We start from the raw sequence: 25655 nt of genomic DNA on the forward strand, positions 1-25655 counted from the left end.
GGAGTTGATTAGCCATGACATAACCATATTATTTTTCGCTTTCCATGTCTTGTATCTTTGATTAGCTTGGTCTGGGATAAGATTTTTGCTTGACAGGTAGTCTTCCTTTCCTTTTCCACATATGAACATCATAACTGATTGTGACCAATGTAGATAATTCCTTCCATTTAATTTGTGATTAGTGATTGGAAGTATGGTTCCTTCAGTATTGTTAGAATTTATGGATGCTATAGAAAAATTATTGATTTGCAATACAAGAAATTAAGGACAAAATAGAAAGAAAAAAAAAGGAAAATTATAAAAAAAAACATTCGAAACCCGAAAAACCGCTCTAGACCCGATCCGAATGGGTTAAAAAACACTTCAGACCCGATTTTGTCAAAGAGTCGCTCCAGACTCGATCTGATTGGGTTAAAAAAGAATCACTACAGATTCGACTCGATCCGATTAGGTTTCTGCCAAAAAATTGCTCCATACCTGATTTTTAACATGATCCGACCCACAGAAAGTTTACCGATTTATTGACCCGGTTCAGCGATCCACATACCAGCAATTGGGCGATCGGCATTCAGCACCTACGATCAGCAAACACCCACGATCGGAGACGATGCTTACGAAAATCGGCACCCATGATCATCAACTTTCGGTTGATGAACGAGCTTCGTGGTCGTTGCTCGAAGAATGGGTTTCTGCCGGGAATGCTTTGATTACTTCGCGATTCACTATTTAAATGCGATTTAATGTGTTTCAGCCGACCGTTCGTGATAGTTGGAGTACGAATTTGCTTTGAACGTGAAGCTCCAAGGAATCTATGGAGGTTTCTCTGATGCATTGCTTCAAGGAAAATGGTACATTTGAGATTTCAATGTTCTGTTTTTCTTTTCTAGGGTATCGGACGTGAAACCTATAGAAAAGATTCAGAGAGGGCGCTTTGACACCATGTTGTAATTCTAAACTTTTCTCTTATTTTTCTTGTGATGTTACAAGAGGGAGCAACCTTTATATATACAACTATGTTAGCCAACTATGGAAAAACTTATAACGGAAAAAATGTACATATGGTAAGAATAAGAATAAATGCAATTTACAGAAAATAAAATCCAACTAGGTAAGAAAAGTAGAAGGCTTTCCATATTCAACAATAACTAACCATTCTCAACTAAATCTCCAAAATTTCCCTTCAACAACTTAAATCATGTCGTTATCTTCCTAAAAACCTGGGAGGCATAAAGGGAGAGAATAGATATGGAACGTTGGAACGGGGTAGAATCAGAAAAGGAAATATGAGGTGGGTCTCTACACTTGATGAATTTGGCCATAAATCATACAATTAAAAGAATGACCATTTTTCTAATTGCATATCTGAATTTGGTCATTCTACGCAATTACTTAAATTTTTATTCTAAAAATGAGTACAACATTAATACGTAAAAAAAATTTATTTAATTATTTTCATACATTAAATTAAGATTAACAACGTAGCCTCTTATCATCCCAACGCATGAGCAGCCTTTGTCATGTCAATGCCTGGGTAGCGCCTTATGCCAACACTTAGGCCAACTTGCTTCCATACCTTACAAGCTCACGTGTGGCTGTCCTTGGCTTCAACACTTAATCCCTTACAACCTCTACAAACTTGGCCTCATTAGAGCCTTATGCGTTAATGCTCTCTAACACCAAACACATGGTTTCTTTTTGGCTTTGTACTTAGTTAAATTTTTACTAGTTAAGGGCTCAACTCAAAACTACTAAAAAATATATTCAATACTTAGAATTTTCTTCTCTTCAACATAAGATTTAACTTATACTTGGTTAATTTCCTTAATTACCTACTTAAGTAGGAAAATTGAGATTCGGGTTTCACAATTACTTCCCCCTTAAGAAAATTTTGTCCTCAAAATTTACTTGGACTAAGGTTTCACAACAACCTTTGTCATAAACTCTTATAACTTTGTATTTACTACGCTTCCGATGCGCTACTCTGATGTTAATTTCCTTAATTTGTCCAATGATACTTCTCCTAGCCATCTCTTAGCTAGTCTTGAACCAACTATCTACAAATAACTTTTCTATCTCAAATTCTAATTGAGAATAACTTAATTCATTCTTACCTTCCTCGATGGATCTTCAGGTAACGTTGTGAGTTCCAGCTCAGGTTGTCTACTAGGTCTGCCACTTCCGCTATTTCTCTTAGTCTCACATTGACTAATTCCTAGGTTTCTCTTTAAACCTATGGAATTTACTGTGCCACACATCTCTCTGGTTTTCCTGAATACAAACTTCAAGTTTCCCAAAAATTTATGCTCTGATACCAACTTGGTGTCGACTCAATCTTTACACTCAACCTTTCGAGGTTTACATAAACCTTTGCTCTGATACCAACTTGTCACTGTTGGGTTTTATGTCCTAAACCTCGCAGTTTGTAAAATGATAAACGTTTTCTATAGTCACTACACTTATTATTGATTTTATAAATTGCATACATAAAAGTCTAAATCCAATAAACTAAGATCCATGGCTATTATATGAATACTTGAACTTTATGTAGAGACATAAAGATGGATCAAGTTCGAGTAAATAGCAAAAACGATCTATAGTACATGATTAAGGTTGGGCACCTTATTCTGGTAACACTATTGGATGCAGCCTACTCTGTAGCTGTTACAAAGAGTAAGTGCTACAAACGAAGTGATCATAATTCGTACATGTTATAACATGAGGAGTGGGGGCATCCTATGCAATGAGTTTGCATAAGATCGGACCAAGAAATAAGTCACTCTTACTTTATAACGTTGTTTACTATATAAGACTGATTATTTCACTTAGATGACCTAGGTAACTCGATCTTAATCCTGAGCTAACTATGAACTCCTGTTTATTTGGGATTATCCTTATATTTTCATAGGTGAGGGTTGGCTCAACAGCGCCGGCTCAATAAGCCTCTCATTTCAGGGGTAAGACTAAATAGATAGTTGGGGACATAGGGTACAAGATGGAGTTCACGCCTACCCAATTTAGGGATAGGAGAAAGGTTGTTCTCTCAAGTACTGAATCCAGGTCATAAACAAAGGCCCCCGCCCTCTCATTGGGCTGAGAGAGTTTTGGTTTAGTGACTGGATCACAAACCAATTGTTCATTAGAGGATCAGTAGGAACTTAAGGAACAAGACGTAATCTCGGGGGTAAAACAGACATTTGAACCAACCCTTATTACGAACAACCTATGAAGGGTAGACTTACTAATTATGGTTAAATCATGTGGACATAATATATCTATAGTGAGAGAAGTGCAACTATGGATTTTAGTGGAGTGACCCATTAGTTAACGAATGAGGGTTAATTTGGCGTATGAGTTTAGCCAATTAATCTCGGATCGTTGGAGCCCATGATCTGTAGCTCCATGAGGTTCCCCTACTAGATAATAAATGACTTAGCTTTAGAGTAGTGTGATAAGTTAATTTGAAATGTTCAAATTAGAATTAAAAGAATTAGTAATTATATGAGATATAATTACACGTTTAATTTTAAGAATTAAACGGAATAGGGGAATTAATATTTAAATATGATTTAAATATATGAACGTGGATTTGTGTAAAATTAATTTAATATTTGATATTAAATTAATTAGAATTATTTAAATTGATTAAATAATTATTTATTAATAAAATTAATTTTATTAATTTTATAAAATTAATAATATTTTCAATTTTAGAAATGAAATTTATTTTTGAAATAATTTTGGAAAAATTGAAAAAGTTTGAAAAACACAAAAATGGAATTTTGGGTTTTTCTATTACACCTTCAAAGTAGCTCACACAAAACCTACTTCATTTGGCTTCAATAACTCCAAGCATGAGTTGCATCTCATGCAACCATCTTCTTTGCATGATAGCCTGCAATATATTGAGAAGATTGGGTGGAATTGGGGCATGCAAATATAGAGTTTTTACTGAAAAATTCGTGTGGAATAAGGTGTTCTTCAAGTGGGTGGTAGCAGTGAGCTATTCTCCAAGTTCCCTTCATTCAAACTTATTTTGAGTCCCATAACTTAATCTAAAACTCTAAGAAAATAGTGAGAAAGATCTTGAGGTAGTCTACAACAAGATTCAGAGAAGTTTGCAGTTAAGAATCAAGATTTGAAGAAGTTCTACAAAGGTATGACTTGAAACCCACTTGTTACTGTGTTAGCATGCTTTAATTACTATCAAAATTAATGAATTTAGAGTGCTTATTGATCCTTGTTGCTTCTGTTGCTTGTTGATATACTCCATCAGTCACACCCCCTCCTGAGCTCACCTCTAGAACCCGAAAGGAGGCGTGAGGACGGTAGATAGCACCTTTTTGTGATACCTACCTCCCATTTGAACCTTTTTCACTCATTACTCTTTAAGCCAAGGTTATAAACAACAACTGTTTAACTAAACTCATTTTATTACAAACAGTATAACATTTATACAACTTCCAGAGTTAACTATAAAGTTTACATCAACAACTCTAAAACCGGAAGTATGGCTGTGACGTAGTAGACCTTGACCTTAGCAGCACCCTAGAACTCCTCATCTTTCACTACCTGGGAAGAAAAATATGAAAGAAACGAATGAGCTTCAAGAAGCCCCATGAGTGGTAAGAAACTTCTAGAGTCTTTTCCAACTCAAAATAATACAAACATATCATAACTACAAGGTAAACATTCAAACCTCTGCCTCAAATGAGTTTGTTCTCAATCTTACCTACACACACGGTAGATAGTTAAACTGATACTAATCATAAATGCATACTCTCCTATGTTTCCTATATGCACATAGATCCCCACTTATGGGCTCAAAAGCTAGGCCTGTCGGTCCTCTAACTATCCCATACGAGGTTCCTCTCCCAGGCTCAGGAACTAAGCCTTATGGCCCCCTGACCATCCCGTGAGATTTTACTATAGGCTTAGGAACTAGGTCTATTGACCCTCTTACCATCCCGCCCATATATTCTCATTCTCATTCTAATTACTCATTCACAACATAAACATATATCATAAAAGATATTTTTTAAGACCATAAAGGAAATACCACTCACCTTGATTGGCAGAAACTTTTCTCTTTCCAAGTTCTTTGGTTTCCTCGGGCTCCCTTTCGAACCCTAAATTCTAGATTCATTTCGAAGCTCAGATTACTCAACATTCCAAACCTCATTTTGAGATACTTCCTTCTACAAACATGTTCTAAGTTATCTAAGATCTTAGCTCAGAACTCCTCATGGTTTGGTTGGAATCCTCAAATCATCAAGACTGACTCAATCTTACCCGAGAGATTGACCATTTTATCTTTTCGTCACTCTCCAGCTTAATTCCTTTAAGCTTCTTCTTCGGCAGCCCTGCCTTGAAAACTAGACTCTCAAAGCTTTCAAGAGGCTTTGGAATCACTCAAAATGCACGAGAAGTTTGAGAGAACTCCTCATTCTAAGTTGATGCTACTTCATGATCTCACTGTCCAATATCATCTCCTTCTCTTGGAACCACTTGATCAACGCATGGTCTTGTTATCAATGCATGCTCTTCATGATCAATGCAAAACTTCTTCCGAATCTGTCCTCAAACACTCTTCCTAACGTTCTTTGAAGAGGATTTATGTTAAGAACTGAAGAGAAGCCTTGTGGTGGTATCTATAGGCTTTAGGAACCAATCCTCATCATCTCTTGAGGCTTCCAACGCATGACACTTCCTACTTAGAAACTTTTGGAGTGTCTGCTCCTTGCTTTGTCACCACCTACTTCCATACCATTCACCTACTTTCATGCCACCTCCTAAGTTGTCTTCCTCATGCATAAGCCTTCCTTGCATGAAACCCCATTTATCCACCTCCTTCTAACTTAAGCTTAACCTCTTCTCGATTTAGCCACTTATCCGGATGAAACTATTAGCCCATAGCTCTCTCATCACCACATCACTTGTGCCATACTAACCTCAAGGCATCCCAAGTCATTGCTTGGTTACATACCCTTCTCCTCACATGGCTTACCCTTGGCACATGCTTTAACTAGGACTATGACCATCACATTCTTCCGTCGTGTTCTGCTAGCCTTGTCATATATGTGCACATGCCCTTGAATGTCTTTGGCGCATAACTCAGCCTTAACACATAGCATATCATCACCGCATGCCAACCTTTGGGTCAAACTAGGTCTCAAGTCAATACCTCATGGTTTGTCTTACCATTGCCTAGCCTCTTGCTAACGCATACCTTATGACTAATGCAAGCATGCCCTTGTTGATTGCCAATGCCCATAGCCTCGTGCACAAGACAAACGCATTCACCACCTAACCTCGCAAGCCCCATCAACGCATTCAACACATATGCGCCCATCGTAGCTTGACCCATCGCCTAGCTTGTTGCTTGCTGCTTTAGCGCACGTTGTTTTACTCCAGTGCATAGCTCTAGCGCACACCGGGTAGCCAGCACCTTGCACTCAACAGCTATGCTGGCCCGCACGCACGCAAAGCCTAAATCGTCTAGCTTTGCATTCATCACATAGCTCATCGTTTAGCACTCTCACTCTTGTTCATCATCTAACGCTCTCATTCTCGCTTATTGTCTAGCGCTTGCGCCCATCGTCTAACGGTCTCGTTCTCGCTTATCGTCTAGCACTCTCGCTCTTGCTCATACAGGCTCTTATTATCCCAACGCATGAGCATCTTTTGTCATGTCAACGCTTGGGCAGCGCCTCATGCTAACACTTCGGCCAACTTGTGTCCATACCTTACAAGCTTAATGTGTGGCTGTCCCTTCAACACTTAATCCCTTATGACCTCTAAAAACATGGCCTCATTAGAGCCTTATACGTTAATGTTCCCTAACACCAAGCGCATGATTTCTTTTTAGCTTCATACTTGGCCAAATTTTTACTAGTTAAGGCTCACTCAAAGCTACTCAAAAAATCTATTCAATACTTATAATTTTCTTCCCTTCAACATAAGATTTAACTTATACTTGGTTAATTTCTCTAATTACCTGCTTAAGTAGAAAAATTGAGATCCGAGTTTCACATTATAGAATTATATACAAATGTGATCACATAATATAATTAATTTCATATTTTTTTACCACGTTGTCGCATTTTCCATGATTTTTCCTAATTGTTTTAGATAAAAGAGATAAAATAACTTGTATTTCTACAAGTTATCACACGTGCACGCGACTTACCCATAATTTTCACGCAATCGTCATCGTGTTAGTAATTGATGGAAAGTGGCGACAGTAACTGACGGCATATCCAATTAGTGTTGCATACTAAATTTTCCCTTAATTAGGTCATATCCGATTGGGCTTTCTATATAGATAGTCTTAATTGTAGGTCAATATTACACTAATGTCTTACTCTCAATTTATTTTACAGCTCAATAGACTAATTTAGGTGTCTATTTACTATTAAGGTCTCATCCATGATTTTCATAAAAATAAATAAATAAATATTTTTAGGGTTTTGCATATCTTTCCCTCATGCGTAGCTAGAGCTTCCTCCACATTGATTTATTTTTTTAAAAAGAAAAAAATTGTTGGTATCCTATATTCTTCCTCCTTCTTTCTTCCAGTTCTTTCTTCCTCATTCTTTCTTCCTCCTCCCTCTCTTTTCTTCTTCCTGGCACTGCGAGTTGTAATGGCTGGCGACGGACAACGACAGCGTAGCCATTGAACAAATCCGACACCGGGGGAATCTAGGCGCCGAACGACCATCTGCAATCCTCCCCCCAAAGAAACAAACACAAAAACCTTCAAATCAAACCTTCCATGGGAACGCTGAGAGACTTCTCTGAAGATTTATCGGGAGCTTGTGAATAAAGTACGAGGAAGGAGAAGGCAGCTCAGATCCTTTGTTTTGTGTCGAGGTGTATCAATTTTTTATAGTTAACCTTAGATTTTCTATCAAAGTTGGCAAGCATCTAATGGTTAATTAAATTAAACTCTTCCCAATTTTTTAAATTCAATATTTATTAAGTTTACCCATCTAACCTTGGTTGTGTTTTTAGCAATTTTTCAATATGTACTATGACATATATATTCGTTTTCGATATATATTGTGATATATATCTTCGACCTTTTATTTAGACTTCCTGTTTTATGATATACGCTTATATATATTAATAATTAAGTCCATCTATAATTTATATATTGTGGTAGATAGTTTTATAATCATGAAGTTTTAAAATGAATTTGAATTGGTCATATTAATTGAGAATTGGTGATTTTTGTTAGGGAGCTTATGTTAAATTTTGATTTATTGGGATTTTTTACCACTTAAATTGGAATTTAGTCAATCTTACCGGTGTATTTCATATATTAGTTAGAATATTTGCAAACATCTAAGACAATGTTCTAACGTACATTTAAAAATAAAAATAACCATGAATCTAAACTATGGACCTATGGTATATATGAGATAATAACACAAAACTATGAAACTATGGTATATATGAGATAATAACACAAAATATAAACACACTCAAATAAGTCATATCACCATATAAAAATTGCATTAGAATGACATACATATTAGACATTGGAGGAATATACTACAAGCACACAAACGATATCTAATTAGAAGTGCATATATATCATAATACGTGGGATATATATACACCAAATAAACAATGGAATATATTAGGTAAAAATAATAATACTCAACACAAATAATGAAATATATCACATAATATCAAAAATCAAACATGAAAAATGATTAAGGCATTAGAAACCAACAAGTTGTCATGAAATAGAAAATAAAATCATATTAAATGTATTTTCTCCTTTTAATTGAAAATGGAAAAAAATTTATATTAAATGTATTTGCTCTCCCAATCGAAAATAGGAAAAATCATATTAAATGAATTTCTTTCTCCATAATAAATGTATTTTCTCTTTCTATTATAAAGGGAGCTTCCTAAATATGAAAATATATATGATATGAATAAATAGAAAAAAAGGGTAAAATTGTCCAAAATTAACACAGAAAGTCTTCTAGATGATTTTTATGTCATTTATAAGGATATTTAGGTATACAGTAATAATTATTCTATCATTTGAAAAAATAGCAAAAGGTAGGATATTTTTGAATTGTAGTACAACACATGAATGTCACGTGAGTCTAATTTTTGAAAATTTTAAAATGCCCTCATCGTCCCTTTTAATTGTAGTGTAATTAATCCGACATCTTTATTAATGAGACTGTAATTAATTGTTAAAATATATATCCCAGCCGACTTTCAATGTCAACTAAGATCATATAATTTTCCATAAACCTCGAGATTTAATATTTGTTTTGAATTTTCGAATTAGAGTTAATAGTTGTTTTGAATTTTTTTAATCTTGTACATCCACTAATTTTCAAAAGTTGTTCTGAAATTTAAAATATCATATTATATTAATTACCATAACTGAGATTTGTTATTTAGATTATACTTTTTGTTAATCTTAACCTAGATTCACGAGTTTAAAATTATTTTAACGTGATATTTATTATCCTTTTGTTTCCATCTATCACTACTATATATTTTGTTCCTCATACATTTACAATTTTAGTCACACTGTAACTATCCCTACTTAACATTTTCACATCCCTTTGTTACAACATAAACTGTGGACAAAATATTGCTTTTTAAAATTTGTTCTGTCATGCTCTTTGTGTTTCTATCTTAATGAAGGAGTAAATAATAACACTTTACTTGTTTTTTGTTTTTTGTCATGGAATTTATGAATATAGTTTTTGTTTCCTCAATTGTTTATGTTTTTTCTCATTCATTCAATCATTATGTGTATATGTCGATTGTATTTTTACATAATTTTAAAACGTTGTACAATGTTATAAAATATTGGTTAGCATTCTAAATTCTAATGATACATAGTTATTTGTCGAATCAGATCGTTTACTTTAGTTATCATTTTTTACTAATGGTTATTTATCAAATTCAACTTAATTTCTTATCAATATATGAGAATGACTAGATATGTAAAAAAAATTACACAATTTAGTTTGCTTCATTTATAGAATTAAAAGGAAATAGGATAAAGCAATCATAAAATGCATTAACTGAAAACATAAATTTAGAAGTTCAAATTCTATGAAACGTTAATCCAAAATGGTATATTTACCAGTGATCACTTTCTTTTACACCTGACTCAAGTGAAGTCAAATGATGGGTCATTCTCATCAACATATTATATATATATATATATTTGGCATTTTGCACTTTGCTGCATCAAACCATATGGTATATTTTATAACATCCCTCAATGGGGTTGATTTTGCGACTTAACGTCGATCCATTTCCTTTCTTCCCTTTTCTAGTTCTTCTATAGTCGTCTCTAACTATTAACAATTAATAATTAATTTAGTCGGTGTAATATTGTTATTTGTTGAGTATCACTTGTATAAAATTACACTTTAATTATAAAGACTTACATGTCAAAAGATGATTTGTATTGACTTATTGACTTTCTTCTCACCTTTGATTTTCAACAAATAAAAATTATATATTAATAGGATACAGAATCTTCAAGTTTAATACAATACTCCTATTATAGTTTAGACCAGATCTAATCCAACGCACTGGGAAGACTGGTAATTGCGACTTACAAGTCGACGCGTCGATTTTGAATGGTGACATGTCGTAGACTCGTGGAAAAATAGAAAGGGAAGAGGGGTAGAACGGTCATCTTGTTGTTACATGTTGCGCTCTCTGCCGAACAGAAAAGCGAGCGAAACCACCTGCTCCTGAATTCTACCTTCGAGTTTGAGTCCTGTTTGGCTACCTGTACAATGGTTCTAGTTTTCATTTCAATCATCGAAATTTTCGTACGATCACATCGCCAAATTGATGCGAATGGATTGAGGTATTTCTCTTTATTTCGATCGGTTACCTTTTCTTTGCCAGTAACGTTTTATGATGGAGAATTTTGACTTCTCTTCTTTTGGTCGTTGTTTTACTTCGATGTTCGTCCGTTTTTCTCTTTCGAATGTTGTGAACTTTTATTTTCGCTTCTTGCTCTTTCATTGGCGTGAGTGTTTTCGGCAACTCTCCGGAGGAAAACATCGTTATATGGATTTGATAGGTTGCTAGTGCAACTCTTGAGCGTTCACTAGAGGCTATATGGTTATTTTCGCAGGTGTTTTTTTTATGAGAAGAACGTTGATCGTGAGGTGAGAGTAGTTTATGCGTTTGTTTCCGGTTGTAGGAGGTCGTTTCTTCTTCCATGTAGGATTTACTTGAGGAAGCCGTGTAAAAGGTCATCGTGGAAGTTTCGTCGATGACCTCTGGTTTTCTTTGCAATCACACTTGAGATAATGAGCATTATGATTCAGTAATTCTAGGTTATGGTCATATTTTATTTATTTCTGGTATTTTTTTAGAGTCGCTGAGGCGTTTGATCACGATTGACTTACACAGGTTCATTACGTTCTCAGTATTTAAGGAATAGAATTTTCAAATTATATTTTATTAATGTTTGTTAAACATGAAATAAGATGCTTAGAAAAGGAGATACTCTTCTTTTCCCTTCATTAGTTTCCCTAAGGACAAGGAGACATTGCCAAACCATTTTAAATAGTTTTCACCTTGGTTCTACTTCAATTAAAATTATCACACTTACATTTTTATGTATTCAATTTGTTTTTAGTGAAAAGGTCGCTGTTCTAACCTGTGGCCATTCCTGCAAAATTGTGGTATTTTATCAATTTGTTTAGGAATGGATTTCCAATTGGAAACCTAGTGTTGGAGTATCCCTATATATTTGATATGGAGTTAGGGCATATGATTGTAGAAACTACTAAATGTATGATCGATCTTCTCTTTTTTAATGGTGATTTCAGGTGAATACGTATTGTTCAAAGAAGTTCCATGAATTATTAGCAGAAGAGTGGATTAGAGGGGATTCTGATATTGGTCAGAATGGGGGGTGGGAAATGGCATTGATAAAGTCCTATGGGAGGGTTGATGATGCCTTCAAGGACAAGACTCTGGCACCATACTTGGTTGGATCTACAGCTTTGGTTGTTCTTCTGTCAGCTTGCCAGATAATTGTTGCCAACTGTGGTGACTCTATAGCATTGCTTTGTCTGTCCTGACGGCCGACCACCAGGTTCAATTAGAATTATTTATCTGTCCTGCTTTATGATGCCAAAATCTCATAGTTGGCCACAATTTAATAATTTAACTTCATTGTTAGATAGAATTTTCAATTATCGTACACCATATGCAGTAAATTATTCATCATCAGTTTTTTAGTTCTCCCACTTGTCTCCTCCGAGGAATGGATGAGAAGTTGGAGTCACTCTAGTTGATGGATGCCATTGTAGAGCTTAATGTCCTTACCCTTTACGAAGTGTTTTATTATGTATAAATCTGTTGACATGTTCTCTATCTTTGACATGCTCATACCCAATTGAGTTATAGCCTCATTTCTGAAATTGGTAGGTGAGAGTAATGTCTGAAGCTTTGGAAGGATCAAATTGTATACAAACTGGGTATACCAGATTATGTTTCTTTTCCATTCAAGTTTTCATTTGTTGATCGCACTTGTAGTTATTAAACCATGAAGGTTCTTGATTTTGTATCCTATTGCAGATGATGGTTGTCAAACGCTTTAGGCTCCTAAGTTTAGTATTTTCTCAATAGCGATTGTGCCTTTATTTAAATTATGCTTTGTAATCTTTTTATTCAAATTAAGTAAAGGCCAATCATACGTATGCTTTCGGTGCACAAATTTGCACAATATTTTTAGCTGATATTACAGGTCTCGTATTTCCCATCTCTGATGCAGATCAGTAGGTCAGACGAATATGATAGACTTGTAAAGGGAGGAGCGAGAATTTTGTTTGTGGGCTGCCCTAGGGTTGACGGAGTACTGACTCTGACCAGAGCAATAGGTTGCTTCTAACCTAGAGAATCATATTATCCCATCTAATCCTAATTAATTGGGGTTCTGTTTATTTTCTGACACTGAACACTTTGAAGAGTCAAGTTAATAATGGTTCTAGTTATCATCGACCAAGTCTTGCAAGCTTCTGATAAATAGCATTTAAACTAGCTAGGAAGAAATATGTTATGTTGCCCTGTGATTCCAAGTTTTATTACTATTTTAATGGGTTCCAGGTTCTGTTCTTGTTGAACACAATCATTGTTCACTAAGCTCATCTTCCTTCTACTCATATAGTATCTTTCACCGTTGTCAAATATTGCTATTACTTATTTTTATTGTTGCCAGTCTATCCCATACTATTCTTATTTCGAATATGTTTCTGCATCAGGTGATCATTACTTAAACTATGGGTTATGTTGGAGCCGGAGGTCACATTTATGTCAAGGACTAAAGAAGATGAATGTTTGATTGTGGCAAATGATGGAGTAGGGGATGTCTTGTCTAATGAAGATGTGATGAAGATGGCGTGTGGCATACTAAGGAGGCGACGCAGGAAGTTGGTGTTTGGTGGAACTCGCATGATCCAATTTCTCCAGCACAATATGCTGCAAATCAAATTAGTAAGGTAGCCTGTCATTTGAGTGGTGACAATTCAGTTATTGTAATTGACCTGAAGCACCAAATGAAGGAGCGGTTACCTGAACGGTGAGTGCAGTATCACCGGCAGACCGCAGAAGCATGGTGATCTTTTCTAGAAACTGGACATAGACTTGGGCTGTAGTTAAATAATTGTACAAACTTTGCAGCCCCTTTACCCTATTTATTCTAGTTTGCTAGAGAGAGATGCTTTGTATTTTCTGACATACCTAGTTCCAACCTTGTATACTATTTTTGTATGCAATTATGCATCAACCTTACCCAAGTTCTCTTTGCCTTGGAAAACCCTCATCAAAGCCGCAAATTCATCATTTTTTTTTTCTCTTTACAATACAGAGCATCTTTCAGTTTCGTTCTATATGCAATCGAACGTGTGTAGCTAATCAACATACAAGTGACGCCGCAATCATAGTTTCAAGTTATTTGGTGTTAAATTTTTTATCCAAAGGTTATTGGGAGTTAAATTATTTGTCCAACTTTGGATCAGCTCGATGAACAGGTAGTACTTAGATTCTTTCTGTTTTAGGTTACTACGAGGACTTGGATGGGCTTATTTGGATAACACTTTGGCGAATGGAGCAAAAGCTACTCATAGTGGAGAATGCTGCTTTCAATAATTTCATATTTCCAAGGAAGGGATTCTTATGAGGATGAACAGAATTGATGCTGCAAAAGAAGGAATATCTGCGTAAAGCTCACTGAGAAAGCAACCTTAAAGGTAAGCTTCTATATGATTGCAACCAACACGCATAAGTTTGGATTATTCTCAATGAACACATTCTCGATTAGGAAAGGTACAAAAGGATTCTCTTTTTCATCACATCCGCTCTCGCTCTCTTGAGGTCCATTAAGCAACTAATCCTCTTAGGTGGCAATGTTTATGCTTTCTTTAATATGGACGATGGCATCAAAGCCAGATTTTTAAATTATATTTGTTCCTTTCTTGTCATATAGTTGATGTAAGCTCGATCTTGATGTTCCTAATTTTTTATTTATTTATTTATTTATTATTATTATTTTTTTTTAAGTTTAACAAAATGTAGTTATGTGGAGATATAAGGTGCTAGTTTGAGCTTTTTACTTTTTTAGTTGATAGATATGAAGTCTTAATTAGTTGAGCTATGGTATGGTTGTTTGAGTGAGTTTTCTTATTACTAATCAAAATTTTCCCATTGTAATGTTGTTTTTAGTCTGAAATCCTAATTTAGAAAAATAATCTTTAGTCTTAGTACTTTTAGTAACTTTTTATAATAAATTTAAAATACTGGACATTTCAATGAGTTTATGGCTATAATTATTCGGAAAAGGGTTAAGAATGTATGATTAAACAACACATTACATGGTTCAATTTCTAGTATGAAACCTGGTTTTAGAAACAACTTACTCTGAGACAAGATTATTTTTATTTTCATAAATTAAGTATCTTAGTTTTGAACACATTGTATCTCCTTTGAGATTATTGTTAATGTTTGATCTCATGTTCTCGTAAATGTTGTTTTCTCTCTTATTTTTCAAAATATAATTTTATGTAAGAAAACAATAGCAATGTCTATTCTACCTTTCTTTTTTTTTTCTTGGAAAATTATTAGGGGTGTGTAAACTAGGGAATTGAGAATAAGAGTTGTGGTGGAATTGTGAACTCCACTCAAAGAGTTTGTGGATCACACAACTAAGAAAACGACAATTTTATGTCTTATTAACTCCTTACACTATGGATTCCAGTATGGATCCATACTGAGTTCACGACTTTTCAGACTTCTCAACTCCACTCTTTGTCCTAGACACCCCCTAAATCCTTTTAATTGGGATTGATAATTTTCAAACTCTTGCGGAAAGAGCCCTGAGCCAATATGAAAAAGGAGAATTCAAAGAGAGATGGGTATTAGATATGTAAGCCATTAAAGGGGTGTTTAAGGTAAAGAGGGGAAGAATAAGCCTCAAAAAATTATGAATCTAGGGAGTTATGAACTGACCCACCATATAAGGAGTTGATAAGGTATAAAATTGATTTTTTTTAACTCTTTGGGCCAAATAAGAAGTGAAGTTCCCAACTTCCACTTCTAAACTTCTTGAACCAAATACATCCTGAGGGTTTAGAAGTTACAAGTTTTTTAAAGTTAACCATCGTTATAATAAAGTTGTGAAATTCAACATTGAGATTAGGAGATGAAATTAGAAATCCATGGTTACTCGACTTTCTTTAGATTCATGAGGCTTATTTTTGTGGATGGTGCAATGGTTTGCTTGTGGGAAGATTATTCTTGGGTGGGGGAGTGGTCGTATTTGCCTTGCTTTCCGTAATTTTCTCCCTTAAAGTTTGCTTTGGTGGCTTCTTTCCTTCCTTCCTTCTGGTCCTCTCCCACCTACAATTTTTATTTTTCCATCTCGGGCACCTTTTGTCTGATTGACAGTCTTTTGATGTCTCTTTGAATGCTGATTTATGTTAGTACCTGGGGTTAGGAATGCTTGTCTAATGACCTTAATCCACAAGGGGTGCTTTCCTGTAGCTCATTTTCTCTATTGCATGGGTATCACCTCCTTTTCGTTTTCCTCGATTTGGAAGGTGAGACTTTTCAAGAAGGTTCGGTTCATCATCTGTTGGGTCCCGATAATAGAGGATTTAACACCGTTAATTCTTATTTAAAGATCATTTAAGAATAAAAAGAAAAAAAAACAAATAATTCAGGGGTCTTAATGGTGCAACATTTGTGAGAGTACCTCATCTAGAGCGCGTGTTCCGTTGGAGTGTTTGCAAGTATGATTTGATACAGTATTTCGTAGGCTTTTGGAGTGCATAAGCGGTCTTGTTTGGTCGTGGGTGGTGGTGTTTCATCCTCCTATCTAAGATAGGGGTATTAGATAACACGGATTCTATCTCAAAATTGATTGGCAAGGAGAGGAGTGATCTATGTATCCTGTAAACTTTGTGAGGTCCATTGATTTGTTCAATTTGGGATCCTCAATATGTATCTTCGGGATGATGTCTTTTTGGGTTCACTTTTGATCAAATATCCACTTGGGTTTACGGACTCTAATACAATATTAGATAACTTGGGGTTCCATCTTAAAACCAATTGTAAGAAGAGTGACCCAGGTATCGTATAAACTTTGTGAGGTTCCTTGATTATTTAATGAGATCCTCAATCAGAGTAACTCTGTTGTCTTATTTTGTAGTATTAGGAATCTTTAGCTCAGAGACAAATAGGAGAGATGTTAAAAGTGTGGAGAGTTTTAGGAGGAGTTATGTTATGACCCTTAGGCTCAATGCCTCGCTTTAAGAATAGTGATGATCGCTCCTATCTTCTGATTATTATTATTATTTTATCTCTCTGGAGTTTATTCTGTAATTTCTGTAGTTAGCTTTTTATTATGACTTTTTCCCCTTTTTCTGTTGCGGGACTTTTCGTTAAAATTTTCTTAAAATATGGAAAGAGTTTTATCGGGAGTATTTTTACGATTTCTCCTTATTCCTTTTTCACTCTTTTAGTCATTCAAAACTTTTGACATAGAAGTAGAACTGAGAACTAGATAGTTACAGATTTGTGTGCACGTTGTCATACTTTATAAACCTTTTTCATAACAATTTGAATGAACAACAGCGAAGATTGATAATACAAGGAAGAGATTGATGATTGTCCAGGGTGGGATTCTTATCGACATAGGAGGGACAGTGATAGAAAAAGAGAATCACAATCTATGCCACGAAAAAAGGAAATATATATATATATTATAAACACATAGCCTTATTCTGATCCCACTTCACCCACCACACCCACATATATCGCTAGCTTTTTCCTGTTAACTCTTTTAACAAAGCATTTGATGTGACCAAGCATTTGAGAGAGAGATAAAGAGGTTGGTGTCTAGCTCAGCTGCGAGAGAGCACTGCATAAAAACACCTTTCTGCTATATATGCATTTCTTATCTCACTTGGTATTTATGGCAGAGGAATGTAAAGGTGGAATCTCTTCCCCTGAACACTTGACATTTTCCACTTTTTAACATTACATCTGTCTAAACATACAGGTGAGAGAAGGAAGAGTAAAAGACATGACAAGGACCATTGCCTGCGATTGTACTGAGCTCCTCATGTCAATCATTGGTGGGATTTCTTCTGCCTTTAGGGATCATTTCTCCCTTTTGCTCAACTTATTGATTCTCCCCTTCATGGTGATGCTTGCTCCTCGACCCATATTAATTATTCTCCACTCACCAGCTCTTAACTTTTCATTAAATCCTTCCCTTCTATTAATTCTCTCTTTTATTTTTTATTTTTTCTCAATAAATGCTAGGGGTTGAAAATCAACCCTTCAACCAATCTTAAAACAAGATAATAAATCTTGTATTCACTAAAAAGAAAAGTAATAAAATATACTATCCATGATGCTAGGTTGAAGGAAAATTAGGATGGACGGTTCTATTTTCTGCTTCATTAGTTTGTGGCTCTTGATATATATATATTTTTCAAATTTGTATATAGAAAATTTTATTTCTATTAAAAATTTCCTGCGGGTTTATTTTTTTTACAAATAAAAAATATTAAGTGTTGGTCGGGTTGTATCTTTCTATCTTGGTATAACTCACTAGTTGACCAATTAAAATTTGTTATGTGGCAAGTAATTTTTTTAATTAAATTGTTATTTTTGTGTTGCGTAATATATGAGGGCTTCATGAAAATAGGTGCAGCTTAGGTTACATCTAATCATGACCATTTTTAGAAATTCCAAATTATGTACAATTTGTAGATGTACGTTTTCACTTGATATATTTAAAAATATATAGGTAGTGGTTGGATTGCACAAAAATTGTAGCCCACCCAGATAATTAAATTTTCTATGTGGTAAATATTTTTCTTTTTCTAAAAAAAAAAAATTGAATTATTATTAATTATATATTTTTTACCATGTAACAAAAGAGAGTTGCTTGAGATATACACCTAATCATTACCTCTACAACAATATCTCGAGTGGGTGGTGGGTTTGAATCTCTAATCTTTTGGTGAATAATATATACTCTATGTCACTTAAACTATGTTCATTTAGTGTGATATTGCACTACCTATATATTTATTTATTTATTAAGTAAGCACCACCTAACCACTTGGGCACTATATATATTTATTTATTGAGTAAGCACTATATATATGGAGGCCTATAAGATGCAGTGAATTGATAATTAATATGATAAATATACTAACCAACCTTCGTTGGACATAGGTAGTAAAGACTTGGTAGGGTTGTAGGCTTCTCCAACGGATTATTAATATGAAGTATCGCAAACTTTATAGGATACCTATCAAGACTGGTTCAGCTTAATTTTAGATGGGAAAAGGTAGAGTCAACTTGAACTATTAATACGAGAACCACCCAAATAGACCAAAGCTAAAGTTGACTCAATTTAAATTAGTTTAATTTCATTGTTTAAAAAGTTGTGGCATTAACTAGATTTCTTTTGACTTTTTTTTTTTTTCAGGTTTATAAGGCAGGGATTTATCACTTTCGATTAACATTGCCATAGTTGATGCAGTTATCAAGGTATTTTATCCAGAAGATCGAGGCGCACGAAGACTTGTCTCAAATGAAGTGGAGATTTCTCGATTAGATGGAGAATAAGAAAGGAAGCGAGGAAAATTCTCTCTCCGTTGACTAAACGAAGACGGGGACAGGGAACACTGCCCACCCCCATTTCCGCCCCGTGTGTGTGGGGTGGGGGGTGGTACTGTGAGTCCTATAACTCACAAATTTTGTATGTATACCATGAGTTATATATAACTCACTTTCACACACATATAGTTTTGGAATTTTTTTTAGTTTTTACCGATTAGTCTTCTCTTAATTATCATTCTAACTTTTTCATATTTTGAATGTATTTTTAAGATAGATATATTTTAATATCGAGAACTTTCTTATATTGTAATGCTTAAGTTGAAGGCTAGACAGCTATATTGTGATATTTAAATTTAAACTTAAAAAAATATTGAATAATTTAATTATATCTTTGCACATAAAATACTATTGTTTTTATAGGACAAATTTGTAGTATTTTATCTTGAATAAAAATGTATTGAAAATGACCCATTTAATATAAAACATTTTTAAAAATTTATGTGGTTGAGAATAAATTTAAAATTTTGTTAAGTAATGAATAAATTTTAAAAAAAAACTAACACAGAAATTTTCTTCGCGGGGAATCCGATCCCCACAAATTTTCCACGGAAAATCTCTGTCCCGATCCTTGTGAGGAATTTTGCGGGGATGAGAAATGAAATAGGGGGACGGGGATGGGGAAGGTTTCCCTATCCCCGCCTTGTGGACATCTCTAATTCTAATTATCGATCTCTTGGTCATTATTACGTTTTGTATGTCAGTTGAGCTATGTTCGTTTTGGCTATACTCTTCAATCTTTTTGATACATCATTAACAAGTCTAGAATTTAAATCCCCTAATAAGACTTAATTGTTTTCTATATATTAAAAAAAAAACCCATAGATTAGCTTAATATTTGAAAATGGGTTGTAAACAATGAATGATTTGGAGACGGAGATAATGAGTTAAGTCGTGATCTACTCAGAAATAGTTGAGGTGCACAAATCTATATTGGCCACATACCTAGGAATTAATTTCCTATGAATTTCCTTGATATCTAAAATATTGTTGTTGTTCCGTAAGATTAGTCGAGGTGCGCGTATTGGCCACAATAACCCTACGCTATATGAGCAAATGCAACGAGTCAACGACGCTGCTTTGATTGAAGTCGGATAATTCTATGGACATGCTAATCGCATTAACATCCTGCCGGATAAACACCATTATATTGCCACGCAAGTCTAATTGAATTCATAAATGATCTCTCACGTCCACTAATGCAATTTGTGTTAGATAATTATTATAATTTGTATATATGGTATCACCATGTAATATACATATGTATATTTTTAAGACTAACTTCATTTGATTTCAATAAATTGTCGTTTAACATTCATCCATATCACATTTTAAAATTTTAAAGCTTTTTTTTTTTCCATTTCAACGAATATGGTAGAGATTTAAACAGCTAATCTCACGGAACGAGTAGATACCTCAACCATTGAGTTTTTTTTTTGCCAAAATCTGAAGTGTAACATATTCTTTTGATTTGATATATCTCTCCACCACAGAATATGTCATGCTCATTTTCTTCGGTTGGATAGGTTCAATTTGGAAAGATGACAGAAGGAGAGAAATGATTGGCCAAATAGAGTAAATTAAACAAAGTGAAGTGATTCATGTTCTTCTTACCTTAGGTAGAAAATATCTTAGGAAAAGTCGAATTTCAGATTGGAATAGCAAGAGTGATGTGTTTTATTTATTTATCAAATTGGTGGTGCATATATGGAATGGACACTTGGGGTGGGATAAATTCTTTGTCTAGTACGAATGCAGATAAACTTTATATTATCATTTAGGTGCTTGGGAACAGGACAGATTTTGTTTTGAGCATAAAACGTGTTGGGCAACATCTTTTTTTTTTTTCCTTTGGGAGAATTTTTTTAACTTCGAAAAAGATTTTGAAGGAAACAATAGAGTCATGAACAGTAGAAATAAGAACAAATTTAGGCATCCATGAATGTTAGGAATTTCCTTTTAAATGCTGTTTTATGGAAAAGTACAAAAAAGTTAGCTAATAAGGAAAAAAATCCAAGTACTAATTTAATCATTCTTTATTTGCCGCCAAATTACTCTGGTTATATTTCTATTACGAGTAATGCGGTTGCTTCATATACAGCTTTTCTTTATCCAAGCTTATTATATACGTAAGGATATAGAAAAGCAAAATAGAATTTGATGTGTGTCTCTTTGCATCAAATCTAGATTATTTTATTTTGTTTTGTTACATATATTTTTTTAAATTCATTGATTGCAGTAGCTTTGGAGAATCTATTTTAAAATGTTAGTTTTCTCATATATTCGTCATTAAAAATGATATTTAATGAGATTTAAGAAATTTTAATCTTTTTAAAGATGGAATCTGTCTAAATTATTATTATTATTTTTTTTAAAAAAAAAAAAATACCATTTAAAAAATTCGTGCAATACTTCCTGATTGTCATTGATTCTCAAGTATACTACATCTTATCAACCTACAAATATGTCTTTCAGATAACTTGACAGTAAAATTAAAGTGCGAATGCAAACAAATACTTAATAGGGCATTATAACATCATCAAGAATATTTCTAGAAGAGAAAGGACTTCTCCTCTTATTGGAATTAGGCACCCAAAAATCCTGTTGTCACTGTCAGAAAAATCTTAATCAATGATTAGAAGGGCATACCAAGACAAAATTGAATTGGCCACAGTGGTAAGCAGAATTTCTCGTCTTTTCTTTCTTTTTTTTAACCCATAAACCATTTTATGTGCTGCTTTTGGCAACCTAGAGTCCCATGACAGAGGGGTGCCTTTCAGGATTGGAGCTCAAAAGAAAGCAGATTTACCATATATTACGTCATAAGTGTTTATGGATCATTATTTGCTTTTAGAATATAAAATACATTTCAATCTATGTAGCCTCGTTACTCCTCGAGTAGGTGGTTTATAAAATAACAATTTTTCTTCGTTTCTGCATCTTACGAAAACCATCTTATGTTCACTTTAATTGCTAACATTGCTTCTAATGATTTTTCAGTATGTGAATAGTACTCTTATGTGTCTTAAATAATTAAAAATATTTATCATTTTATTTTTCTTTTTTAAAGTGTTTGGCTGCATGTAAAACAATGGTGAAAATACTTTATATAATTTTTTAAAGTTCTAATAAAAGAAATACGTCTCATTTCAAAATACTGTAGTGTATAAACACTATATATTACTAGTAACCTTTCACGAGATGTATAGCAACAGCATAATTCTAAAGAAAAATTTGAACTTTTTTGAGTGTTTCAAGTAGAATCTGCATACAAGGCTAACAAGCTGCATAGATCATCAAGATTATATATAAATTATGTGACATCGTATTTTTCTTTCACATTATATTATACTTTTTTCTGTTTGTATTTATGTGGAAGAATCATATAGCCGAGATTTATACCTTTAACCCTTGTAATTTAAAATGGATGCTCAACAAGTTCCCTTGTTCTTTCACTCTCTTTTCCAAAGCAGTCTGGTCCACACATCACATACTTGCATTGTCATGATCTTCTGTTCCCTTATCACACGGCTATCCCATCTTCCTTTTCCTTCATTATATAAACTCCCTTCCAACCCTTTCTTAGGGGTATACCTCAACCGGCTCGAACTCTTTGTTTCCTTTTCTTTGTTTCAACCTCATAAAGCTTGATTTTTCTGTCATTTCACTTCCTGAAATGGAGAAAACACAGTTGCGTAGGCAGCTTGCTAACATTAGGCAGTCCCTCTTTGATCAGGTAATGTTCACATTACACTCAGCCAGTTTAAAGGGTTTTTGAAGATGGTATTAATTTAACGAGATATCATAGTAGGTAGTGGGAAGTCTTAATTAAGTTTTAATTCCTACAATGACATTCCCTTCGATTTCATGTGTTCTAGCCTGTGTGTTTTGTTCATATGTGAACTCGAAGAGAAGTGTAATGACTATATATACTGAAGATATTTTATATATATTGAGCGATTGATCTTTTCAGTTTTGCGTGGTACTTTTAACAATCTCCTTGAAAATGATTCATTTCACGTTTTTATGTGTCAGTGTATCAAATGCTTTGTTCTGTATTTCCTTTCCAGTTTAAATAAACATTTTTTTAGCAAGGGGAGATTTGACATCAAATTTGGTTGGCCATTTTTCAGGGGTATCTTGATGAACAGTTTGTGCAGTTGGAGGAACTGCAGGATGATGCTAACCCAAACTTTGTCGAAGAAATTGTTACATTGTACTACAGAGACTCATCCAGATTGATCCTCAGCATAGAGCAAGCACTGTAAGCTTCTTTTTCTGTTTTCTAAATTTTTGAACGTTTTTGTTAATTAATCTCCAAATTTTCATAAATGCAGGCAGAAGAGCCCTTTGGACTTCAATAAGTTGGATGCCCTTATGCACCAGTTTAAAGGAAGTAGCTCAAGGTATAGCCCAAATATTTGAACGGGCAACTATTATATAATGTTTCTTCAAAATAACATAACGTTTTTCAAAAACTAAAATGTGAAATAGAGATTGAGATTGAGATTGAGGTGGCTATGGAGTATATACTCTGATGGGCTCTAAATGTAGCTAAACAAAATGTCACTGTTGAAAAAACATTCATGTTCTTTTGTAATGGGTGCAGTATTGGAGCCAAAAAGGTGAAAGCTGAGTGCACACAGTTGAGGGAATATTGCAAGGCAGGAAGTGGAGAAGGGTAAATATCTATCATACATATCTTTCTTGTTATTCCCTTCAACGTGGACGGCTGAGATTGATCGAACATGAATTTGATCCCTTACTCTGCTCCTGCATTTAAGTATATCTATATTATCTTTTTCTTCCAGATATTAGTTTTTAAATTATCAAAATAGAAAGTAACATGGGCTTTTTGATGTATGGTTCAGTTTTGCATGCATGCAATTGAAACAATGACACTAGGAACTATTATAATTATTATTATTACATCACATGCTCCCAAAGTACATGAAGAAAAAGCACCAACTTTTTGAACTAATTAAAAATATTTTCCTTAATTTTTTCTATTAATCTGGTTTTATACTATATATATATATATATATATATTATAATTGTTTTAAAATTTTCTTAGAAAGTGATATTGACAAAGTTTCATGTTATTCCTAACTTTTTAAAAGGGTTTATTAAATAAAATGTTATTCTAAAAGTTACATGTAATCTACTAGGGGGTTTAAAAAAAAGGTAAACTACTAACCGGTTTGGTTTGAAGTCCCAAATGTTAATTTAAGATCATTTTTTTAAGTTAAAAACACTTTTTAAGCATCTAAAAAATCAATTCAGAAATATTTTTAGACGGGCCAAAGAGTTTGTATCGTATCATCAGCTATTAATTTCTCATTTGGTTAATTATTTACCAAAAACAAATATTTCTTTTTTGGAGTAGGGTTTAGTTGATAGTTTATTTATCAATTTATGTGATGATAACAGATGCTTGAGGACATTCCAACAACTGAAGAAAGAATATACAACTCTGAGAAAGAAGCTTGAAGCCTATTTTCAGGTTCTTGTAAAGCTCCATTCTTTGGTTTCCTTTGTTACTTTTCAATCCAATATAATATTAATCTATAATCTGTAAACTAAGGTAACACTGAACTTTTGTGGTCTAATCAGCTCGCAAGACAAGCTGGGCCCATTGAATCTGCCTGTCGGCCCAAGTAAGTAATCATACGTGGATGACAAATGGACTACAAAGCTGATGTGGCAAGATGTGATTGGAAATTTATGTGTTTCCTAAATTATGTAAGCTCCAATTATGGATTGGAGCAGCCTGTGGGGCTAATAGGTTGCTTTTGTTTTGTTTTGGTTCATGAATGCAATTTTAATTGAAGTTTTGGTTCCTTTATGATGATTGTTTGGGCCTTCCGACCCGTAACTTAACGTATCCATTTTCGGGCCCATTATTTACTTTGGGCCGTCCAAATCGCATAAGGCCACTAATGATGTCGAGAGGCATGGCCTGCACTATTTCTTTTATTTTTGGACCGAGTAGATAAATAGCAAAATTTAAGTTTTCATTTCGATAAATACTAAAAAATTAAAAATTAAAATTAAAATTGTAAAAATAGTAAAATGGATATAAAATTTAAAAATAATTATTAACCATTGTCAAAACTACCCCACATGGAATGTAATTCTAAAGGTGTGAGAGTTTTAGAGCTGTTTGATAACAACAAATACACCCTACCTAGATAACTGTTACACACTAAACAATGTATTCTGACAAAGTGAGTGTACAAGAAATAATACACACTACCTAAACAACTGTTACACACTAAACAATGTATTCTGACAAAGTGAGTGTACAAGAAATAAACTAACTATTTTCTTCAATACAGACTTGCTCCTAAAAAGTAAACCTACTTTAGTGGGAATAAAAGATTGAAATGAATCGAAATCTTGGAAATCAATGATTTCAGTGTTGCCCTCACAAGGTTGGGAAG

The 25655-nt window shown here is 33.9% G+C and overlaps 1 protein-coding gene, 1 long non-coding RNA gene and 1 pseudogene across 2 annotated transcripts; all 3 read left to right on the forward strand.

Moving 5' to 3' along the window:
- The first annotated feature begins 10793 nt into the window (after positions 1-10793).
- LOC120084520 lies at positions 10794-13880 on the forward strand (annotated as a pseudogene).
- Positions 13881-15431: 1551 nt separating this feature from the next.
- On the forward strand, positions 15432-19350 carry LOC120085670. Its single transcript, XR_005484014.1, has 3 exons — positions 15432-17651; positions 18766-18880; positions 19022-19350. It is a non-coding gene; the product is annotated as an uncharacterized LOC120085670 (long non-coding RNA).
- A 3332-nt stretch (positions 19351-22682) lies between these two features.
- On the forward strand, positions 22683-25057 carry LOC120086591 (histidine-containing phosphotransfer protein 4-like). The gene is made up of 6 exons (XM_039043319.1): positions 22683-22948; positions 23346-23476; positions 23550-23618; positions 23822-23893; positions 24643-24715; positions 24826-25057. Exons 1-6 carry the CDS (start codon positions 22889-22891, stop codon positions 24871-24873), a joined length of 453 nt encoding a protein of 150 aa, XP_038899247.1. The 5' UTR covers positions 22683-22888; the 3' UTR covers positions 24874-25057.
- Positions 25058-25655: the final 598 nt, after the last annotated feature.

The sequence above is a fragment of the Benincasa hispida genome, chromosome 9 (genome assembly GCF_009727055.1).
Source record: "Benincasa hispida cultivar B227 chromosome 9, ASM972705v1, whole genome shotgun sequence".
NCBI classification, from domain to species: domain Eukaryota; kingdom Viridiplantae; phylum Streptophyta; class Magnoliopsida; order Cucurbitales; family Cucurbitaceae; genus Benincasa; species Benincasa hispida.

Coding starts and splice junctions, on each gene's coding strand:
- LOC120086591 (XM_039043319.1), top strand. CDS start 22,889: ATGGAGAAAACACAGTTGCGTAGGCAGCTTGCTAACATTAGGCAGTCC. Junction 22,949..23,345: donor GGCAGTCCCTCTTTGATCAG/GTAATGTTCACA, acceptor GCCATTTTTCAG/GGGTATCTTGATGAACAGTT. Junction 24,716..24,825: donor AGCTTGAAGCCTATTTTCAG/GTTCTTGTAAAG, acceptor TGGTCTAATCAG/CTCGCAAGACAAGCTGGGCC.